The sequence below is a fragment of the Mercenaria mercenaria genome, chromosome 3 (assembly GCF_021730395.1).
Source record: "Mercenaria mercenaria strain notata chromosome 3, MADL_Memer_1, whole genome shotgun sequence".
In the NCBI taxonomy this organism is placed as follows: Eukaryota; Metazoa; Mollusca; class Bivalvia; order Venerida; family Veneridae; genus Mercenaria; species Mercenaria mercenaria.
In genome coordinates, this window is record NC_069363.1 from 24,350,191 (window position 1) to 24,373,438 (window position 23,248).

Genomic DNA, 23,248 nt, shown 5'->3' on the forward strand with positions numbered 1-23,248 from the left:
AAAACCAGAAAATTTGCCGTGAAACAAGAATCGTACGAAACATAAATCATATCTACATAAAATCAGATTTTGATACAACTTGTCGCAAAATACAATAGAACAACGCACGCTCTCTCAAGCATCACTTGACTTGCCATGTGGTCCTTATATATGCTATGATAGAACCACTCAAAATCCTCGACAGCCCGAGCTTGCTTTTCATCCTCTTGTAGTTTATTACTTGGGCCATTCTGAAAATAATGACAATCGCGCGCTTCCGTAGACGTTTGACATGCAAGAAAAACGTGTTTTACATGGAAGATACATGACTCCTTTATAATACTGCAACGGTTTATTGATATATCGTAATCAATAATTTTTGGTATCAATTGTAGCCGTATATAAAAAATACATGTGACTATGAAAATCTGAAAATAGAGCGTACATTAAAGTACGTCGTTCTTTAGAAATACTCATTGAACTGCATCTTCATGTATAAGTCTGCATTATGGGTGAACACTGTTTACAGGTGGGTACGTACACTTAAAAATAGCTAGGCAGTGACGTCAAATTATATTGCTGCTGTATGTCGTCTGATTGATGAAGACGCAAGGTACACGGTGTCTGAGATGGCGTCTTTTTTGCATGTCAAAGAGGAGAACTCATGAGATTTTAAACAAAAACTTAAAGAAAGGTTTGTGCCCGATGTCTTACTACGGAGCAAAAGTCAAATAGGATTAAATGTGCTAAAGAAACGATGAAATAGTTCTCAAATTTAGATGATCCACCATGTCACAGCTGCGTACAGGAGATGAGACCTGGATATATTTTCATGAGCTTCAGCGTCGTATTGTCAACAGACAGTATTTGTAAAAAGAACTAAAAGTGTCAGAAATGTTTTGTTTTCCATCTTCTATAACTCAAGTGGTACTGCTGTACAAATTCCTACACCGTGAAGAAAGTCAGTCACTGGAAAGTATTATAGAGACAAAGTACTGAAAGCTGTTAAACGGAAATACAAGAATGCGTCCAAGGACTGGTTTTCGCAGTCTCCTGTTGATCCATGTCAACACTTCGGCTCACAAAAGTGCTATTGTTCAAAAGTACCTGAGAAATGAAAAATGGCACAAATCAAATTATCAATCATCCCGCTTTTTCATTAGATTTAAGTCCTTGTGACTTTCCTAGGAAAAAAGATGATGGCTGGGCACAAATATTTATCGAATAAAGCACTTGGTAGTTGTATTTCTCAGTTTCTTAAGACTATACAAAGAGGAGGCTAATCTATAGCGTTCGCCTCGTATGTTTAAGTTAAGGACGAATACTGTGAAGGGATAAACTAAATTTTAAGTTTTTATACAGACTTTTAACCATATTCAAACATAATTGTCATTATTTTAGAATAAATCTCGCATAATGGTGGTGGTAATATATTGTGTCTTAAAATGTCAGATCATAACTTCTTTTAATAACACTTTTTCTATTACTGTACTGAACACAAAAGTAAAAGTGTCGCGACCTTCATTCTTATGAATATACAAATAGGAAAGTGTATCTATTCTAATCTGTTTAATTTTCAAAATATACATTTCGAAATATGACATAACAAAAATAGCCAATATGGAAATGGCCTGTCAGAATAACTAACTATTAAATTAGTTCAGCTTAGCAGATTCCTTTCACAAATTGCCCTGTATTTAGTATCACATGACATATCATTCCATTCAAAGTTATGTGCAAACTGCATGAAAACACAGTGTTGATTCCCACCATGATTATTTGGACTGTGACTGCTCCAGTCTGTAAACAGCGCGTATGTTCCTGTACCAGACCATCCCCAGGTGCCTTCTACATCAGTATCAGTTAGTCCAATCCAGTAATTTGATTCTGAAGAGAAAAGAAGACACTTGTATGAAAGCTTCTACTAGAATAGCACACAGCTATAAAGTATTTAAATACGCAGTGTGTATTTATGACAGCATAATATTTATACTAATTTCCATTAAAATTTAATTTTCAAAGTCTCGTATAATGTCCGTCAAAATTATCTAATATAGATATGTATATTCAAACCATATCTAAATGCTCACTGATTTTCCAAACAGGAATAACTTTAACAGAAGACAGTTAAAACCGGGAAACAAGTGTAAAGATACAAGGAAGAATAGCCAGGTTCAAAGAGCATTGCCTCTTACAAATAGACGACGAGGACAAACACCAAACATCTTGGAAAGATCAGTGGTAAAAACCAACGCAGGACTTTCAATAAAGACAACATTTTGATCGCCCGTAATATATGAATAGACTCATTTGTCGCGGCGGAAGAACTTTGAGTATTTTGTTCAGATATAGATGATTGGTCACCAACTATGATCTCTGTACAACTTCATCCAAGCTGTAAATCTTGCAGATGCTTAACAGCAAATTAGGATTATAGCACTGACAGATGAATAGTTATGAAATAACGTAACAATGCATTTTTAAGCAAAACGCAATTGGTATTTTGTTTCACATATTTCTGCTATGATTTCTTTTCCCTTTTTGTACATTTTTCTAACCATATCATTTCTATCTATGTATATTTCTATTGAAGGACTGCCTTAGAAATACAGAATGGACAAAAAGAAACCGTGTATCAATATGTGAAAAATTTTGTATGAAAATAATTTTGATGGCTTAGTAACCATTGTGTGTTTGTATATTAGAATGTTTTTGTTACATATTATTACACAATTGTGCTCCAAAGCCATACTAACCCAATTTGTTCTTGACCAATTCACTTGCAACTGTAAGACTACTAATGGATGTATGGCCTTCGGCACTTACTAGGAACTAAACGGAGCAAATAAACTGGGTTACCTTTTGTTGGGCCTGAGAGAAAACAAGACAAGCTAGAGGAGTTTTACCTTTCATATCTCTCATATGATTTTTCAAGAAGTTGTTTTCTGATTTACTCTCAACATGCACTAGATGAGAACCATGCTGGACACAGAAGTACTGAAAAGATCAATAATAATATTTATACTATTTTTTATATTTTCAATAAGAAGATGTACCATATAAAAACTTGATCAAATGAAAAATAAAGAAAAAGAGTCTGCAGTAACTATATAATCGCATTTTAAACATATACTTTGCCTCAAAGGTTTTGAAATGACAAAACGAAATTTATTTTTAAGTTGGGATTTAAAGCAATAATCAAATGTGATCACCCATTCGAAACTTTACAGACAGAACCATGTCATCTAAATTGCTTGCCATATGAAAGTATGAAATCACCAACTTTTCTTTACGATTTCACACTTCACCACTTCGAGATCTTTTAAGATTTCATAAACATGAAGATTTCATGACTTCACATTCACATTAGAAATTCATAAAACGTGAAAATAATGAAGTTCATGATTTCATACTTCACAATTACACGTTTATGATTTTTTTAATGTACGTTGTGAAGTATGACATCGCGATGGTCATGATGTCATAATAAACAATATCTCGTTTTATTTAAAAAAAATGTGTGGAATCAAGAATTTCAATATTTGGTAGATCAGAGATTCAAGTTTTAAATTGTGAAATGTGAAATCATGAAGACAACACCAGTTTTTCGTATTCATTGTTCAAAGTTTCGCAAACAGTGCATAATTTACTTTTTGGTTCTCGTGTCACCGAAAGTTTCCTGTAGAAAAAAGATGCTAATAATGACTCATTATATACAGCGAACTATGCATTTGGTATAATTATAATGCTACATAGAGTGCCTTACCTCTGCGGCGGAAAAGTTGACATCTCCTCGTGGGAAAAGGTAACATGAACCTCGAAAACGTATCCACGTATCCGGACAAAGCGAGTTATCTGTTTGACCTGCATATTATCTAAGAGTTATTTAAACTGCATACATTGTTGATAACTTTTCTTTTCTATTCGTTTTTGTAAATACATAAAGTTTCAATTTTAAATGCTTAAATGTCATATTTGCTTTGTATTATTATTTAGGGATTGTACATAAATTCCTATAATGATCTATGACATTTTACGAAATGTATATATATTTTTTGTATTACAGGAAAGAATGTTTGTTCTCGCAGAAATGCGATAGATTTTTATCTAAATATGTTTGCAGTTGCTGAAACTGGTTCATTAAAACTTTAGTATTGTGATCAATAACGATAAAAGTCGAGTTTTTGTGTAAAATGCAGATGATGTCGTCTTCCTTAATTCATCTCTTACTGCTAAATTTGATTTCAAGGTTCATTCTTTACAAGTCTGTGTTCAAGTCTTATAAATGTATCTAGTATTTGTTCGTGAACACTGCTGCCCCATAATTTTAAAGAAAAAAGAGTGTACGAATACACAATCAATTTCAATCAACTACGGCCTATATTATTCCGGGCTTTCAACTGTCAGTCACATACTTCCCATATTATTCCGAGTTTTCAGCTGTCAATCACCTAACTCTAATATTAAAAGAGATTCCAGCTGTAAATCACCAATATTTGTCCTAGCTTCCAAGTATTAGTCACATATCTCTAACTTTATTCCGAAGATCGAGCTCTTAGTTACCTACCCTAAAAATGTAATCCGAGCCTTCAGCTATCAGTCTCCTACCTTTTATTATCCTGAGCTTCCATCCGCCGATCACCTACCCTAAGTATTAACCCGAAATTCCAGCTGTCAATCACCTACCTCTAAGCATCCATCGGCTATTAAACACATTCTGTCAGCTCTATTCCAAGCCTCAAGTTGTCAATCACTTACCTCCAGTATTAGTCTGAGATTACAGTTGGCAACCACCTTCCTCCAACTTTATTATTCGGACCATCCGGCTGTCAGTAACCCACCTTCAATAGCAGTCTGAACTTACAGCAGTCAGTCACCTACCTCCAATATTATTCCGAGCCTCCAACAGTTCAAGTCTGTGTTCAAGCTTTACAACCTTTGCCAATATCTGTTCTTCATAGTGGTAGCGGGAACATTGCTGCTCCTGTCCTACACAATAACAGAAATATAGCAACACTACAGCAAGTCTTAGTACTGTCATCTTTTATGTAAAAACTCGCACAAATAAATGCATTTCAACAAAATACAATGTATATAAGATTAAACACAAGATCGAAAGCCTAGCACACGTAGGTGGACAAAAAGTCGAAAAGAGAGTTGTTATTTGATTACGTATTATCTAAAGTGGTTTTATGAGGAACACTTCACGTCAACATATTTCACATGTATATGTACACATACATCAATATTACCTAAACTGTAAGTGTCTGCTCTTTCTGATTGATTGTTACGCGCACAAAATGAATCATTAAACGTCTACGTACTTCTAAATTATTCAAAGGGACGTGTTATTCCTATCCGAGCTTTAATGATATTTAAACATGGTAACGTTGACGTCATGTAGGCCTATTATTTTGTGTCATATACTTGTCATGAAACAGTTCATCCCTATTTCATCCACATTTTTACATAAATTGAAGTGATATAAAGCTGAACTATGTTTTGATTATGCACCGCGCAAAGTAATTATTTCGCAGGCGTATAAACACGTCGTTTTTAAAGATATATCGAAACATGGGTCTGCTTTATATTATTTCTTGTTTTAACATTTCTGTGACAGAAATTAAGTCCTCATTTAGTAATCTCAAATACTCAAACAGACTTTTTTGTCGCGTTTAAACTGACACAAACACAATTATATTTCATGTGGCGGCTTTCCAGCTTGGATGGTGGAGGAAGACCTCAGTATTTAAACGTAAAGATCTTGTGTACACCCTTGGAAGATTGATCTTACATCTAAAAAATAAAAATGGTCTTTTAATCAATGCCTTTTCAATGGTTTTAACTAAATTGAAATATTTCCGGCAGTGAAAGTACCGGATTACCTGAATCGTATCATTAATTCACTGGAGAAAACATTATCAGAATGTGTTTAATATATTTTCATAGTTTTTATATGAATGTTTTTTCTTTTGTTATTAATGAGCTGCAATAAAATTTGTACAACTATTTGTATATGGGCATGCTTATATTCAATGTTTAATCAGGACACAGTATAAATGAAATTAAGCGTTAAATCTTTTTGAAGTACTCAGTAAACATATCAAATGTCACTTTCGTTGTCTGGCAGATATACAGTATATTTAAACATTCATTGTAGATAGAGAATGTTAGGAAATGCTTTTTTTTTTTTTTTTGTTTTTTCGAAACTACAGTAAACCCTTTAGTAACTGCGTTCCCCCGAGCTCAAATTTTTCCTAAAAAAAACAGACAGAAACAAACTTTCCTAAGTAGCGTTTTTTCATGTCTGTTATTGCAACAGGTAACTTTAATTTTAAAGGCATTTCTTGCAGTTACTACTATGCAAAATTTTGCCCAGTTGCCGATTCGTTTACTTATTGGTTCTGATTTTTTTTTTCTTAAATAGAAAGCTGAATAATATTTGGACGCTTTCTTTAATAGAAACAAACTAGTTATTCGGTAAAAGCAAACTGACCGGTTTCAAACTGAAGAAAATGCAAATCTTATGAAAAGTGATGCCTGTTAACAAGGTAAAGAAAATGCAGCTTTGTAAAGTGTTGCCGTGAATTAAGACAGTTTAAGTATCTTAAAGCGTTCTTCTTTATTTAGCCGTTATCTTAAAATACCAGAATATGAAAGCCCGTCCACTTAGCTCAATAGGGAGTTCTACGCATCTCGGGTTCATGAGTACGAGTCCTGGGCAATGCGTATGTTCTCCGTGACGATTTGATAAAAGCCATTGTGTCTGTAATCATTTGTACTCCGCCTCTGTTTCATGTGGGGAAGTTGGCAGTTACCTGCGGAGAACAGGTTTGTACTGGTACAGAATCAAGGAACACTGATTAGGTTAACTGCCTGCCGTTACTTAAATACTGTTGAAAAACGGCGTTAAACCCAATACAAACAAACAAACAAAAAATGAAAACTCTGACCAAATTAATCAAAATGGTTTCATGTATTACAGAATGGTGTAAAGGAAAGTTGTTGATTTTATTCCTATAACAATATTTGAGCTAAAACGATTCAGTCATCGTTGTGAGTGTACATTTAAAGTATTCGAATCCTGTGATTCCTACGGTGAAACATTCCTGAGATCACAATGTTATGTTGGCTTCGATTGTGTACAAACACGAAAAACGGGCTTATGACCGGAAGCGCATTGAAAGCGTGCCTTGTGAGCGCTTAAAAGGTTACATTTCCTTAAAAGGTAAATGTAAAGGTAAACTTTATTGAGCGTCGCTTTGTGAACATAAGCTCTGTAGAAATTTCGATTTTGAACAGTTAAAACCAATTATACCCAATTTGACTAAAGTACATCTCCTATTACGCTACGCATAGGATCTGAAGACGAGCTGTTGATAGCCTCGTTCTGACGACCCTTCCGCTAGCCAATCAAAGGCTTACTTACAACATTTTGCAAGTTTAAAAAGGCCTTGGATTTTGATGATAACATTCTTATGTCGTAAAATGTCAGATAGCCGGTTAGCTCAGTCGGTAGGGCACTTGCTTAATAAGCGAGGGGACCTGGGTTAGAGCCCGGGACTGACTGCACATTTTTCTTACTCTGACATTCGAACAAGTCGTCTGATTGGTTCAAACAAAAATTGATTTGCGAAAAAAAATAGCAATATTGGAAATCCAAAATATACAGAAGACGAATGTGAATGGGTCATCCTCATATCTTCGTTTAGAAGATCAAGTCAGATTGCAATAATATCTTACCCTCAGCAATTTGCTGGTACCCATTTACTGCTAGGATCGTAATAAAGTCACTGCGCAATAGGGGTAGTCAGGAATCAGACCAGATGCCTTTACCTCTGTAGGAAAGCGTCATAGCCCTCTCGATCAATGTGTCCATTATTGAATCAAATAAATCAAGAAGGAAGAAAGAAAATAATGACTGCAGATATCAGGAGTACATTGTGGTTATGTAGTTATCATCTGGATATACGAGGGGTGTTCGAAAAGTATTGCGTATTGTAGTGATACGCCATTTTCACGAGGGAATTCACGTCGATTTTTATTCAGCTGATTACCTCTATTCAATATCTACACAATGGTATATACATGTATCCATTCAATAACCGTTTTACCGATTTGTCGCTATTTCAGTTTGGACAGTCGTTGGCCACTTTAGACAAATTGGTTGGAAAACGAATAATACATACTGGAGAAATTCGGTCATATATAAAAGTTCGCAGTAAACTCGGTTGTTCTATGCCGAAGTAACCCGTGTTAATGGGTGTAGTAAGTTGTCTTATGAGACGGTTCGTAGGTGGAAAAAGAAATTTGATTGTGGTTTATAGTCTGTCGAAAATGCCCCAAAATCAGGTCGGCCAAAGACAGCAACGTGTGACCAATATATTTTGAAAATCACAGATATCCTTCAAAATGAAGCTTGATATACTGTACGCTATATTGCATGCATCGTTTGCATTCCACTATCAACAGTTCATTTTATTTAAAATTAAAGAAAATCTTGAATGTTTCCAAAACTGTTAAACTTCCTTTCTGGTCGTAGATATCGGTCGCGACCAGCTATTGGTTCTGCTGTCCATGAGTACATTTGAGCCTACCATGACGCTTTCCGGAAATGGATCCAAAGACTAAATTTATGCATTCCTCACCACGGGGAGTATTTTGAGGGTATGAAATGCAAGTTTCCATCAGTTTTCAAGGTTTCAGACCACAATACACAATAATTTTCGAACGTTCCTCGTGCATTTGGCTATTCGAAGAACTCGTGAATGACTTCCACCTCCACCTACTTTAACAGTACAATGTATTTTATATCCAGACGACAACTACATAACCTCAATTTATTTCTTCACTGAAAACAGACATTTCCCTAAATCAAAAATAATTATGGCCAAAAATGTAGCTCTTCAAAGCACCATGTTAATATCCGGCCAAGTTATGTTATTGCAATGCTTCGTGAAACAGATGCGCATATAGAAAAAAATAACAAAATAAGAGTGACATTGTAATATTTCTATTATTAGAAAAAAGAAGAATGAGTATGTCAAAAACGAATAAGACTTTAAAGACAATGACCTCCAGATCGTGAGATGACAAAGAGAGAAAAAATCTTAGATAGAAAATCTTTGCTATATTTCTTAAGAAGGCTTAGAAACTTAGTGATAGCTATTATGTTATGGAACTCCGGATACACTATTTACGGGTAATTCTTTGCTGGTTGTGCCAATATATGGTAAAAAACAAGGATGAATATCCACTAGGGAAGGCCACGTTCTAAACACGCAGCCTACCAAAACGTAAGCCAAGCACGCGGACGCGCACACGACCAACACCAGCACACACACATACATACACACACAAACACACGCACACACACACACAGAGGACAAAACTATAAAATAAAGGGAAACATTGGGACACCGCCTTGGAACGGTCAGTGGGAAATAAAATCTGAAAAGAAGATCCCTCGGAAGCACCGAGAACAAGGCAAACAGTGAAAACGACCAATGGGGAGATTAAACCGCTTTATGGTGCACCTAACCTCACTCTTATCCCCACCATGTTTTATTAATTTATCTGAATGCATCGGTTCAGAAAAAAGTAAAAACCGAGAATCTTTGGGTTTACAGCGATAAAGTATTTTGAACTTAACGGTTCTAAATATTCCTTATTGTTTTGTAAACGGTGTATATCCTTGTTGTAAGACAAAACCATCCTAATCGCAGTTATATTCAGCAAGAATAAATTATCAATTCTTATAAATATAATCCAGGTTGAGTGGAATACTTTATAGTTTTATTAATTCCTTAACTTGTTTGCAAAATGAATTCGCTCACTTCATTTACTGCTTTATTAATATATTTTGTAATTGTTTATATTTTATCTGAGGAACAATTTCAACGGTAAGACATACACTATTATTTATTCAATAAAATATCTTCTTTTACTTAAGTTTTAGAACTAAGATCCCTTGTTTTGCAAACGTCCATTATACATCCAGCGAACCTCTTCTATCCAATAATCTGCGTTTCTTCTTGAACTCTGTAAAATGTTTACAATGCTAATTGAAATACCTTGTGTATATTGCAAATATTTCTCTGTTACAAGTTATTCACTTTCAAGGGCAGTATATTAAAGGTTGTCAGAAAATATATAAATATGTGTTAAAAGTAATGAAAAAAAATCTGATGTCTATTTAAATATTACGCGTTTAGTCCTTGCGTAAATTTGCATTCACTGATTTCAACGTCTCTATTTACAATAGCTTATACTAATTTGTGACTTACAAAAGCATGTACCTATTCTTTATCTTTTGTACCTTTTCTCACAAAGAGGTTTCCTCTTCCAGTCACAAGGTGCATCAATCCGCTCATACCCATGCCCTTCAACGATATATACACATTTTTGAGCTTTTCCTCCATTGGGTTCGGATGTTATTTTGTGCTAGTTTGTAAACGTAGCCGTTTCATTATTGTCGTAACATACCCATATACCTTCAGTCACTTCATCTGTCAGGCCAATCCAGTGAATCGGATCGTAATGTAAACGGTGTCATTGTTTATTTAAAAGAATCAGTGGTCTGGAAGAGTAAGTAATCATAATGTATAAAATGAGGGAACCAAAACAATAACATTCGTTCTAGCAATTACTGTAAAAAAAGCTGAAGATAAACGTAATCTTCATCTCTTGTATATAATAAAAAATTGAAACGTATGGCTCTACACCAGCATTAAGCCACAGACGGGAAATATGAATACGATCTTCTATTTACGGCGATGGTATTGCGTTATGTCAGGTATTGCTCTATTCCTCAGTATCAAACCTCACTTCAGTTTGATTATTTCCATTGCAAACCTGAGCTGCCAAGTGGTTCAGCCGACTTCAACAAAGCGGTCGATTCCGCGGTGGATATGTAGAATTCATTCATGTGAATGTGACGACTGACAGGCTTGCAAACCGAGAGTTTTACCCTATATGACTGACAGGCTTGCGAACCACCGAGAGTTTTACCCTATACGACTGACAGGCTTTCAAACCGAGATTTTACCCTATACGACTGACGGGCTTTCAAACCGAGATTTTACCCTACATGCATTCCTGTCATCTTATGTGACAATCGTATTTGTAATGTGAACTTAAACATCTATCGTTTATATGTTTGTAAGTTATGATAAAGCTAATCAGAATATATTTATCTGCTGCGGATATCGGTTCGAGGCAACACAAAACAATCTTATGACCGTTTATTTTAAAGATATCTCCGATACTACTAGGGGAATTGGCCAGTACTTTACAACAAACAACAGCTTTTCATTAATATATGCATATGTTTTGCATAGTTGAGTAATCTGCATATATCTGTTTTGATACATTACAAATGCCTGTTGCTAAACGTATGTTTAAATATAACTTCTTCAGCTCATAGTTTTGTAGCACACTCATGCTTTACACTAACTTCATACCTTTCAGATCTGACAAGTAACTTTTCAGAAAGGTGTTCTCGGTTGCATCATCAACATGAACCAAATGTGCTCCATGGTGTACACAAAAACGCTGAAATGGAATAATTGCTAACCATCAACACCTACATTTAACATAAAACATAAATGTTGCTTGATGTCTTAGTGGTTAAAACATGTGCAAATATTTGAGTTTTAAGAGAATGTGAATGGTAGCAAACATTTTCACTTCTTTCTATGAATAGGCTCAATCTAAACGAACCTGCAAAATTTTCATTGTTGTTCTGTTAGATGCCATGTGGGTTTCCACTTTCTATTCTGTTATATTACGACTTCTTTTTCATTGCCGGTAAAATGTGCAAGTTATTAAATATGATTGACGTCACCCTGTTTCATAAGCGGTGCACTTTGTATATAACCCCTACGACGATTTACACGGACAAATGTTTTCATGTTCCTGTAATATTGTCTCATACACAATACCGTTGAAACATGTAGCTACCTCTGTGCGTTATTATCTTTATTAGGAATCTCAAAAGAAATTTAAAGGGGCTCTGCATGAAATCTTACTTTTATCATCATTTCAAATTATACAATTATACCTTCACCATTTAATATGCAAATTTTTGTGAGAATCAAACAAGCTTTTTGCAAATTATAGTTTTTACATGTGTCCATTTGCAGTTAAGGACTTGCCAGTTTGACCAGAAAATGTTGCATGGACCGAAGTGGCTTTAAAAGTTTTGTTCTGACTGTCCAGTCCTTTTACTTGCGTACTGACCTGTGTCCTGCATCATTTTTTACATACATACCTCTGAGTCCATAAATGTGAGGTTTTCGTGTGAAAGCAAGTAACATGATCCCCGAAATGCCGTCCAGCTGTCCGGGCATAGTGTGTCAGTAGATACACCTAATTTGACAGTGTTCAAAGTAAAAAGATAACTTTTCATGCCCAATACATGACAACAGAAAAATTATTATTATCGTTACCATTTGATCATATACTTTGTTTAATTAAGTTAACAATAAATAGTTTAGACCCATCGGTACCTCAGCCTTAGCTTTGTGCCCGAAAAGTGGACCGTTCAGTCAAATAACGCTCAGTCAGCTCAATGCTGAATGGATAAAGATTGTGTCCTTTATAGAACTGGTGAGGCCAATTCATAATTCAAACAAAGCTGTTTCATTAAGCAGCATAATTTTCTGGTCTGGTCTGACACATTGCTGTGGAAGACAGGGTATTTTGTACTGTCAACAACATAGTGGAAATGTTACACTCACTACACGTATAAGTTTTGTTCCGTTTCTGGAATTTTCAATATTATTAGTTTCAAGTCACTACACCAGCCCGCTTAGCTCAGTAGATAGAGTGTTGGTCTACGGATGGCGGGGTTGTGAGTTCGAAACTCGGGCGGGGCGAATGTTCTCCATGACAATTTGATAAACAACACTGTGTCTGAAATCATTCGTCCTCCACCTCTGATTCATGAGGGGAAGTTGGCAGTTACTTGCGGAGAACAGGTTTGTACTGGTACAGAATCTAGGAACACCGGTTAGGTTAACTGCCCGCCGTTAAATGACTGAAATACTGTTGAAAAACTGCGTTAAACCCAACACAAACAAACAAACAAAACAAAAAATATTATTCTCCTACTTAAAATGGTCTAATTTCACATTTAATTCGTTTTCCCATTCACATGGTAACTTGTTAGTTTGCATTGCTTATTTGGCGTTTCAGTCAAACCGAGTCTGCAATTTTCACTGTTTGCCTTGTTCTCGGTGCTTCCGAGGGATCTACTTTTAAGATTTTATTTACTTTACAACAGCGGGTTTTAAGTGCTGTGTGGCGGCCCTAAAAAGTCGCCCCGACTTCATCTCAGTGTTGTTATATTTTCTGGTCCTTCGGAAGCATTGATTTCAACTCATTTAGATTTGAAGATTGAATACTGCTTAAGCCGGTGCTAGGGGGCGTGGGCAGTGTTGCATTTTCCATTACTGCTCATGAACAGACTCAATCAAACCGAGTCTGCAATTTTCACTGTTTGCCTTGTTCTCGGTGCTTCCGAGGGATCTACTTTTCAGATTTGATTTTATTGCCTTATTACTAATAAGATCATTAGAAAATCTTCTATTTGATTATACGTCAAATTTTGTCACTCATTCATATTATCCAACTTTTCGATTTCGAACTATCTATACTTGAAACATGTTCCGCTAAACAAAACAAAATGTTATTTTTAAAAGTACATGCGCATACCTTATTGAATGTTGGTACTTTTTACCTTTGATTGATAAAATGCAAATAACCACGTGTATTATATTACAAACAATAAATTGTTTCGCCATGATTTTGAAGTTTAATGACGTACTTCAACGTAAAAGCCTTGTATAGACAAAACATAAATATTATTTTCTGATAAGATAAGAAAATATACATGTAAATTTAAGTGCGCAGTGTTCCGTTTTCAATACTAAGGCTAGCAGAAAGGCTATATTAAAGAAACTGAATCAGACCATGAACCAGATCAATGCAAAACTTCCAACAGCAAAAGGGCTGATCACAAAGCAAGCGGTGTGTCTCAATTACATTGAGTCATACGAGGGATGTTCAAATATGAATGCAACTAGGCCAATATCTCGCTTTTAACCATGATTTGAACGAAATAGATATATGTGTCGCATAGAGGGTTGTGTAAGCTCTTCATTGATACAATACATGTTTAAATCCGTTCTATCTAGCTTTGACAATAGCTCGATTAACACTATCTACTCGTGTACACTAAAGCTAAAATGGTTGGGAACAGGTCTCCTTTCACTAACCAAATACTGTCCTATATCAAGAACCGCTGTATTCTTGGTATATAGGCGAAAGACATATTTAATGAAATTTGTTTTATGGGAACAATGAACTTTCTTTTTCATCTGTCACACGGTGGTGTAAGAAATTTAAAAGTGGTGTAGATTCAGTGAAAGATGCGCCTCATGCACGCCGTCCAAAAACTGCAACTTCGCCAAAAATAGTTGAACAAGTAAAGGATTTGATTGCTACCGATGCAATATTTACAAGTAGGCATATTGCTAAATACGTTGGTATCTCAGTAGGAGCTGCTCATACAATTCTCAGACGTGATTTAAAAATGAGAAGGATAAGTGCCAGATGAATACCCCATCTCCTTATAAAAGAGGAAAAACTTGCTCGGGTACGAATCGCCAAACAATTGTTGAACAGTTCCCTAAATAAAACAATCGATTTTTCCCAGATATCATCACTGGAGATTAGACATGGGTTCACTTTTATGAGCCCAAGCGAAAGATACAGAACAAAATATGGGCAACCAAAGGAAGTGAAAGACCTTGCATAGCAAAACGCACCATAAGTGTAAAAAAAGGTAATTATGTAATTTTCTTTACAAATTAAGGTCCTGCTATTCAAATTGCCTTACGAATGTTTAAGTCTGTAAATGCCAAGGTTTACAAAGGCAAGGTCCTTCATAAATTAAAGAAATATTTCGCAAACCGTCGACCAGCAACTTGTCTCCGTGGTGGTCTCCGTGGTGTCAGGTTGTTGCATGACAATGCTTCGTCACAAAAAGCGGCCATTGTACGCGAATATCTGAAACAGGAAAAGGTTGTCGAGCTTCCTCACCCTCCTTATTCGCCAGATCTTGCCCCTTGTGACTTTTACCTATTTCCGAGGCTCAAAAAAACACCTTTCTGGAAGAAAATATCAAACGCGCAAAAATATCGGTTCGGCTATTTTCCAGTGTCTCAACAGTATACCTCGAAATAAATATAAAAACGCCTTTAAAAATTGGATTACAAGACTGAAACTCTGTATATCACATGGTGGTGAGTATTTTGAAGGATTGAGTTATTATTTTGGCATTGTTTGTTAAGCACTTCTGCAAATTGGCCTAGTGGCATTCATATTTGAACACCCCTCGTACCTCATTTACCTCTTTAATAAAACATTTTATAATCTAATCTTAAACTAAATAAAACCAAAAAATTGCCATGAAACAACAATCGTACAAAATTTATAAATAATATCTACATGGCATCATTTTTGATGTATTTTGACGCAAAATACAATTAAAGAACGCATATTTAGTTTACTATCATGTTCATCGCCGTTTGAATACATCTGCGGATGTCTCTAAACTGCTTTTTGTACCTATAGCATGTGTAAATGTTGAGTTCTGCTCAACCCGGGGCTAGAGGGCGTGGACGGTAGCATGCATTTCCGCTACCGTCCATGAACAGGCTCAATCAAACCGAGTCTGCAACATTTTCGTTTTTGTCGTGTTGAGTGACCTGTGAAGTTTCCACTTTTCTCTAATTTAAGATTATATACAGTAAGGAAAGTGCATGTGACTATGAGAAACAAATAAAAATGAAATCATAGCGTACATTGAACTACGTTGTTTTTAGAAATACTTGCGAGGCAGATACTCAGTGAAATGCATACTTCATATGGAAAGTCTGCAGTATCACCGAAAACTGTTTACAAGTTGGTACGTACACTTAAAATAGCCAGTCAGTCCATAATGACAAGGTTCGTCCTGGCAGGCCTAAAACAGTAGTGACACCAAATTACATTGCTGCTGTAAGTCGTCTGATATATGAAGACGCCAGTTACACGGTGTCTTAGATGGCGTCTTTTCTTGGCATTTCAACGAGAATTCATGAGATTCTAAAAAAAAACAACTTCAGTTAAGAAAGGATTGTGCCCGATGCCTTACCGAGATAGGGTTAAATGTGCTAAAGAAACGATAAAAAAATGTTCTCAAATTTAGATGATCCATCATGTCACAGCTGCTTACAGGATATGAGACCTGCGAAAAGGTTACAGTAGAACAGTATTTGCAAAAAGAAATAAAAATGTAAACAAGAAGGCCATGATGACCCTGATTCGCTCACCTGAGTAATATGAGCCACATGTTAAAAATGAAACACTGATGCTAAAATATTAGAAAGTAGGTCAGTAGATCACATTCATGGTCACTGAATGTCAGTTTGAAGATCGGTGTACAAAACTGTACAAGTCATCAAAATTTCAAGACTGTATCTTAAAAACAAGAAAGCAGGTCAGTAGGTCAAGGTCATAGTCAAGTGACCCCTATTCGCTTGGGGTAATCAGGTAATTATAAACAGTCTAGGAAATATGATCTGATAATTTATTCATATATTACTCCTATAACAAGTGACCCTTAGTTCGGGTCCTCCTTTCACCCCAGGGGTATAATTTGAATAATCTTGTTAGAGATCTACTAGGTAATGCTACATACCAAATATCGAAGGCATAGACTTTGAACTTTCAGACAAGAAGATTTTTAAAGTTTTTTCCCTGTAAAAGTCTATGTAGAACTTGGGACCCCCAGGGCAAGGCGTTTCTTCACCCAAGGCACATAACTTGAACAATATTGGTATATGCCCACTAAGCAAAGCAACATACCAAATATCAAAAGCCTAGGTTTTGTGGTTTTAGAATAGAAGATTTTTAAAGTCTTTTCTTATATAAGACTATGTAAAATTTGTGATCCCCGGATGGGGCCTCTTTTCACCCCAGGTGCATAATTTGAACAATCTTCATACAGGATCATTAGATGATGTTGATGTCACATGTTTAGTATTGAGGCTCTTTGCCTTGCAGTTTTGGACAAGAAGATTTTTAAAGTTTTTTTCCTGTATAAGTCTATGTAAAACTTGTGATCCCCGGGGCGAGGCCTCTTTTCACCCCAGGGGCGGGCAGAGTTTGAACAATCTTCATAGAAGACCATTTGATGATGTCACAGGCCAAATATCAAGGCTCTATGAGTTGCGGTTTTGGGCAAGAAGATTATCAAAGTTTTCCTTTCGGTTGCCATGGCAACAAGAGTTTTGCATGGAATTAAATTCTATGGGAAATTTTGAAAGGGAGCCACCAAAGAATCATACCTGTGAAGTTTGGTGTAAATCTGCCCAGTGGTTTTGAAGAAGAAGATTTTTTTATAAAATGTTGACTCACGACGCATGACGTACGACGGACATCGAGCGGTCACAAAAGCTTACCTAGAGCTTTTTGCTCATGTGAACTAAACAGGTTTTGTATTCCATCTTCTTTAACTCAAGCGGAATTGTTGTTTAAATTCCTACACCGTCAAGACGTCAGTCACTGGAAAGTGTTATAGAGACAAGAGTATTGAAAGCTTTTAAAACGGAAATACAAAAATGCGCCCAAGGACTGGTCTTTGCTTCATGATAATACTGCGGCTAAAAAACGTGCTATCGTTCAAAAGAATCTTAAGAGATGAAAAATGGCACAAATCAATCATCTTATTCACCAGATTTAAGTCCTTGATTTCTTTTTCTCTTTCCTTTTCTGACAAAATTTATAGTTGGACACAAATATGTAACGAATAAAGCACTTGGTGGTCGTATTTTTCAGTTTCTTAAGACTATACCAAGGGGAGGCTACTCTATGGCGTTTACCTAGTACGTTGAAATCAAGGGCGAATACTTTGAAGGGATGAACTAAATTTGAAGTCTTTATACAGACTGTGTACCATATTCGAGCACCATTGTCATTATTTTTGAATGACACTCGTATAATGGTGGTGGTAATATATTGTGTCTTAAAATGTTCGGATCATAACCTCTTTCAATAAAACTTTTTCTATTACTGTACTGAACACAAAAGGAAAAATACCACTACGTTCAATCTTATGAATATACAAGTAGCAAAGTGTATCTAATCTGTTTACTTTTCAGAATATGACATAAGAAAAAATAGCCAGTATGTCAATGGCCTAAGTATTAGTTCAGCTTAGCAGATTCTTTTCACACACTGCTCTGTATTTAGCATTACATGTCATATCATTCCATTCAAAGTCATGTGCAAACTCCATGAAAACACAGTGTTGATTCCCGTCATAATTATTTGGACTGTGACTGCTCCAGTCCGTAAACAGCGCGTATTTTCCTGTACCAGACCATACCCAGGTGCCTTCTACATCAGTATCAGTAAGTCCAATCCAGTAACTTGATTCTGAAGCGAAAATAAGATACTTGTATGTGATCTTCAACTACAATAGCATACAGCTGAAAAGTATTTAAATACGCAATGAGTATCTATGACAGCATAATATTTATACTAATTTCTGGGACATATATTGAAAAAATGAAAAACAGGATTTTCTTAATTTTGCATCCTCTTCAAGATAAAATCGGTTTAAAGGAAATCTGTGGCTATGAGTTTCCCACATTTTTGGGTTCTTACAGAGAATTGGTCCTAAAGTCTCGTTTAATGTCCATCCGAGATTCTCTCATCAAAACGTAACATTTTCCAAACATGAATATAACTTTAACAGAAGACAGTTGGAAACCGGAAAAACAAGTATAAATATACAAACATGAATAGCGGTGTTCAAAGAGCATGGCCTCTTTAAAATAGGTAACCAGGAAAAAACACAAACACTTTGGAAAGATTAGAGGTAAAAGCACTGAGTTTAAATAGAGACAACATTTTGGTTGCCCGTAAAACATGAATAGACTGATTTGTTGCTGGAGAACTTTGAGTATTTTGATAATTGTTCAAATATAGATAATTGGTCACTGGCCATGTCTTCACTATGTTACTATTTGAACTGATCCTTATACAAAAGCGTCAAGGCTATAAGTCTTGCATACGCTTTAAAAATAACAGCAAATTAGGATTACAGTACTGACAGATACATAGTAATGAACATTTGTACATTTTTCCACAGGTGCTAGACACATAATCAAATCTTTTACTTAATAGGCCTATATATATTTGATTATCTGTCTAGCACCCGTGCATTTTTCTAACCATATCCTTTCCATCTAGGTATTTTTCTATTGAAGAACTGCCTTAGAAATACAGAATGAACTAAAAGAAACCGTGTATCAATATGTGAAAAAGTATGTGTGAAAATAATTTTGATAGCTTAGTAAACATGGTGTGTGTTTTTTTAATAGAATGTTTTTGTTGGATATTATTACACAATTGTGCTCCAAAGCCATACTAATTCTATTTCTTCTTGAGCAAGTCACTTACTAGGTCTTCGGCACTTACTAGGAATTAGACGAAGAAAATAAATGGAGGTTACGTTTTGTTGGGCCTGAGAGAAAACAAGAGAAACTACAGGAGTTTTACCTTTCAAATCTCTCATATGATTTTTCAGAAAGTTGTTTTCTGATTCACTCTCAACATGCACTATATGAGAACCATGCTGGACACAGAAGTACTGAAAAAAATAATAATACTATTCATACTATTTGTTTTTATGTTTCAATAAGAATGTGTACTGAAAAGATCAATGATAATATTTATATTATTTTTTATATTTTCAATAAGAAGATGTACCATACAAAAACTTGACCAAATGAAAAATAAAGGAAAAGAGAATGCAGTAACTATATCATCGTAAATATATACTTTGCCTCAGAGGTTTTGAAATAACAAAACGAAATTTATTTTTACGTTGTAATTTAAAGCAATAATCAAATGTGATCATCCATTCGAAACTTTATAGACAGAAACATGTCACCTAAATTGCTTGCCATATGAAAGTGTGAAATCATCAACTTTACTTTACGATTTCACACTTCACTCTTCGAGATCTTTTGAAATCGTAAAGTGTGAAGATTTCATGACTTCACATTCACATTAGAAATTCATAATGAAGTTAATACTCCATACTTCACAATTACACGTTTTTGATTTTTAAAGTACGTTGTGAAGTATGACATCGCGATGGTCATAATGTCATAATCAACAGTATCTCGTTTTATTTAAAATAATTTGTGAAATCAAGAATTTCAATATTTCGTACACCAGAGATTCAAGTTTTAAATTGTGAAATGTTAAATCATGAAGACAACACCAGTTTTTCGTAATCATTTTAAGTTCAAAGTTTCGCAAACATTGCAAAATTTACTTTTGGTTCTAGTCATTGAAAGTGTCCTGTAATAATGATAGTGAAATATGCATTTGGTATTATTATTATGCTACCTATAATGCCTTACCTCTGCGGCGGAAAAGTTGACATCTCCACGTGGGAAAAGGTAACATGAACCTCGGAAACGTATCCACGTATCCGGACAAATCGAGTTAGCTGTTTGACCTGCATATTATCCAAGAGTAATTTAAATTGCATACACTGTTGATAACTTTGCTTTTCTATTCATTCCTGTAATTACATAATGTTTCAATCTTAAAAGGCATCCGCTACAGTTTTCCGGACGGGTCGATATTTACCCCAACACCGTGCCAATTTGGTTGTGTTTCTAATTGATGTAGCTCACTACAGAGTTGGAGCGGTTTTCTGCGCATGCCCGGAAGTGATTATCTAATGTCGCGTACGGCAAAAATTCGTAAATCAGTGTATGTTCGCATGCATTTAATGTACAAAATGTATAATATACTGACTAAAGTTAGGTTAAGTATCGCCATGGTTACAAAATATATACATTTAAAGTACTTTCAGTTCAAATTGCTTCAATCCGACATATACAGGAGTCTGTTATTTATACCGGCGCTCCAACTCTGCATTGAGTCACAGCTGTTTCTAATCCCGTACAGTACCCCTACCGTACATTCGTAAACTATAGGTTTTGTTAAAAAAAAGGGCGGAAACTTTCATCGTTCTATGCCCTCAAAATGCTTCAGAAACACCTTAAAATCCGCTTATTAAGAAATCTGCCGTTTGATAATTTTATATATATATATATTTCTAAGTCATTTGCTCAAACACTGAAAGAGTATTTCGTACCAACCTGCGTTGTATAAATGTCCGCCACATCCCATCTCGTTGTAATTTGATTTAAGCGAAATCTAATATGGTGACCTATAAATTAGGTAGACATAACCACAGGTATGTGCAGAGTTTGATTAAATTCTATTATGTGAAACTCGATAACATAGCAGAAGTAACAACTTAAAACTGACAAAAATATGCAAAAACAGTCCTTGGGTCTGCTGAACAAGTATTCCTTTCTTTATAAAATCATTTTCTTTTGATTTCTCTGAGCATGTTTCAAATAGATATATTGTTTTCCGTTTTAAAAATCCTTAGATAATCAAATTTATGCTGATTATTGTACTTTACTGAAATATAATTTAGGAATACAGAAATTTTGAAAAATGTTTAAAATAACACCATATCTAGGGGCAAATTAAATTGAAACAAAGCTGGTGACCTAGTATTTTTATTTCATTTTTCAATACATCATAACATGATCTTTTAATACAAAATATTTCATTAAAATATATTACTGAGAAAAAAAAATACGAAACCGTAGCGAGCATCCTTAAATGCTTAAATTTCATCTTTGCATTATTATTTAGGGAATGTACATCAATTGCTATGACTCTTTACGAAATGCCCATATATTTTTGTAACTTGTATTATAGGCAACAATGTTTGTTCTCTGTGTACATACTCGCCGAAATGCGATAGATTTTCATTATACGAGACGTAAGTATGTTTGCAGTCACTGTAATTGGTTCATTAAAACTTTAGTATTGTGATCAGTAATGATAAAAATGGAGTTTTTGTGTAAAATGCAGATGGTATTGTCTTCCTTAATTCATCTCTAACTGCGAAAATCATTCTTTACAAGTCAATGTTCAAGTCATATAAATTTATCTAACTAACGGGAACACTGCTGCCCTATATCTTTAAAGAAAAAAGGAGTGTACAAATACACACGCAATTTCAATCACCTACCGCCAATATTATTCCGGGCTTTGGGCTGTAATCACTTACCTCCAGTATTATTCCGAGCTTTCATTTGTCAGTCACTTACCTTTAATATTAAAAGTGCTTTCAGCTGTACATCACTTATCTCCAATATTTATCCTTGCTTCCAGGTATCAGTAACATATCTCTAAGTCTATTCTGAAGTTCCAGCTCTTAATTACCTTCCCTACCCCAAAGTTATTGCAAGTTCCAGCTATCTGTCAACAAACTTTTATTAGTCTGAGCTTCCATTCGTCAATAACCTACCTGAGTATTAGTCCGACATTCCAGCTGTCAATCACCTACCTCCAAGCATCACCTTCCACCAGATCTATTCCGCGCCTCATGTTGTCAATCACCTATCTCCAATATTAATCCGAGATTCCAGTTGGCAACCACCTTCCTCCAATTTTATTATGAGCAGCATCCAGCTGTCAGTCAACTACCTTCAATATCAGTCTGAACTTTCAGCTGTCTGTCACCTACCTCCAATACTATTCCGAGCCTCCAACAGTTCAAGTCTGTGTTCCAGCTTTACAACCTTTGCCAGTATCTGTTCTTCATAGTGGTAGCGGGAACATTGCTGTTCCTGTCCTACACAATAATAGAAATATAGTAACACAACAGCAAGTCTTATTTCTGTCATCTTTTATATCAGAAGTTGCACAAATGAATGTATTTTCAACAAAATACAATGAATATAATCGAAAGCCTATCACACGTAGGTGGACAAAAAGTTATAAAAGTGAGTTGTTATTATATTACGGATTATAACAAGTGGTTTTATGAGGAGCACTTCACGTACAAAATATTTCACATGCATATGTATACATACCTCAATAGTACTTAAACGGTAAGTGTCATCTCTTTTTACATATTTATGAAGTAAACAAACAATTTACAACGTCAGCACAACAACTCATTGCATTTGTCAATCACAGTCTCTTTACATATATTAGAATCGAAAAAAATAACTATGTTTCGATTGTACGCCGCACAAAGTAATTTTTCGCAGGCGTAAAACACGTCATTTTTTTTTAAATATATGGTATATCATTTCTTTATTTA

General features: G+C 35.2%; 2 protein-coding genes across 4 annotated transcripts; both read right to left on the bottom strand.

Moving 5' to 3' along the window:
* Positions 1-221: 221 nt before the first annotated feature.
* Positions 222-5,515, bottom strand: LOC123525255 (perlucin-like). Of its 2 annotated transcripts, XM_045304149.2 has the most exons (5): positions 4,861-5,515; positions 3,746-3,843; positions 2,886-2,976; positions 1,750-1,866; positions 222-1,086 (listed from the first exon to the last, which is right to left on the bottom strand). In XM_045304149.2, exons 1-5 carry the CDS (start codon positions 5,018-5,020, stop codon positions 1,070-1,072), a joined length of 483 nt encoding a protein of 160 aa, XP_045160084.2. In that variant the 5' UTR covers positions 5,021-5,515; the 3' UTR covers positions 222-1,069. The 2 variants fall into 2 exon arrangements, with proteins under 2 accessions (XP_045160084.2, XP_045160083.2); XM_045304148.2 differs by lacking the exon at positions 222-1,086 and having other exon boundaries at positions 1,534-1,866; positions 4,861-5,503.
* A 12,648-nt stretch (positions 5,516-18,163) lies between these two features.
* Positions 18,164-22,933, bottom strand: LOC123525253 (asialoglycoprotein receptor 1-like). Of its 2 annotated transcripts, none has more exons than XM_045304147.2 (4): positions 22,667-22,933; positions 20,466-20,563; positions 19,594-19,684; positions 18,164-18,465 (listed from the first exon to the last, which is right to left on the bottom strand). In XM_045304147.2, exons 1-4 carry the CDS (start codon positions 22,824-22,826, stop codon positions 18,239-18,241), a joined length of 576 nt encoding a protein of 191 aa, XP_045160082.2. In that variant the 5' UTR covers positions 22,827-22,933; the 3' UTR covers positions 18,164-18,238. The 2 variants fall into 2 exon arrangements, with proteins under 2 accessions (XP_045160082.2, XP_053393991.1); XM_053538016.1 differs by lacking the exon at positions 22,667-22,933 and adding an exon at positions 22,487-22,660.
* Positions 22,934-23,248: the final 315 nt, after the last annotated feature.

What these genes read in the sequence shown, in the direction of transcription:
- LOC123525255 (XM_045304148.2), bottom strand. Translation starts at nt 5,020, where the DNA reads ATGACAGTACTAAGACTTGCTGTAGTGTTGCTATATTTCTGTTATTGT. An exon ending in GGCTCGGAATAATATTGGAG is followed by an intron (nt 3,844 to 4,860) that starts GTAGGTGACTGA and finishes GATAATATGCAG; the next exon opens with GTCAAACAGATAACTCGCTT. An exon ending in TCAACTTTTCCGCCGCAGAG is followed by an intron (nt 2,977 to 3,745) that starts GTAAGGCACTCT and finishes TGATCTTTTCAG; the next exon opens with TACTTCTGTGTCCAGCATGG.
- LOC123525253 (XM_045304147.2), bottom strand. Translation starts at nt 22,826, where the DNA reads ATGACAGAAATAAGACTTGCTGTTGTGTTACTATATTTCTATTATTGT. An exon ending in GGCTCGGAATAGTATTGGAG is followed by an intron (nt 20,564 to 22,666) that starts GTAGGTGACAGA and finishes GATAATATGCAG; the next exon opens with GTCAAACAGCTAACTCGATT. An exon ending in TCAACTTTTCCGCCGCAGAG is followed by an intron (nt 19,685 to 20,465) that starts GTAAGGCATTAT and finishes TATTTTTTTCAG; the next exon opens with TACTTCTGTGTCCAGCATGG.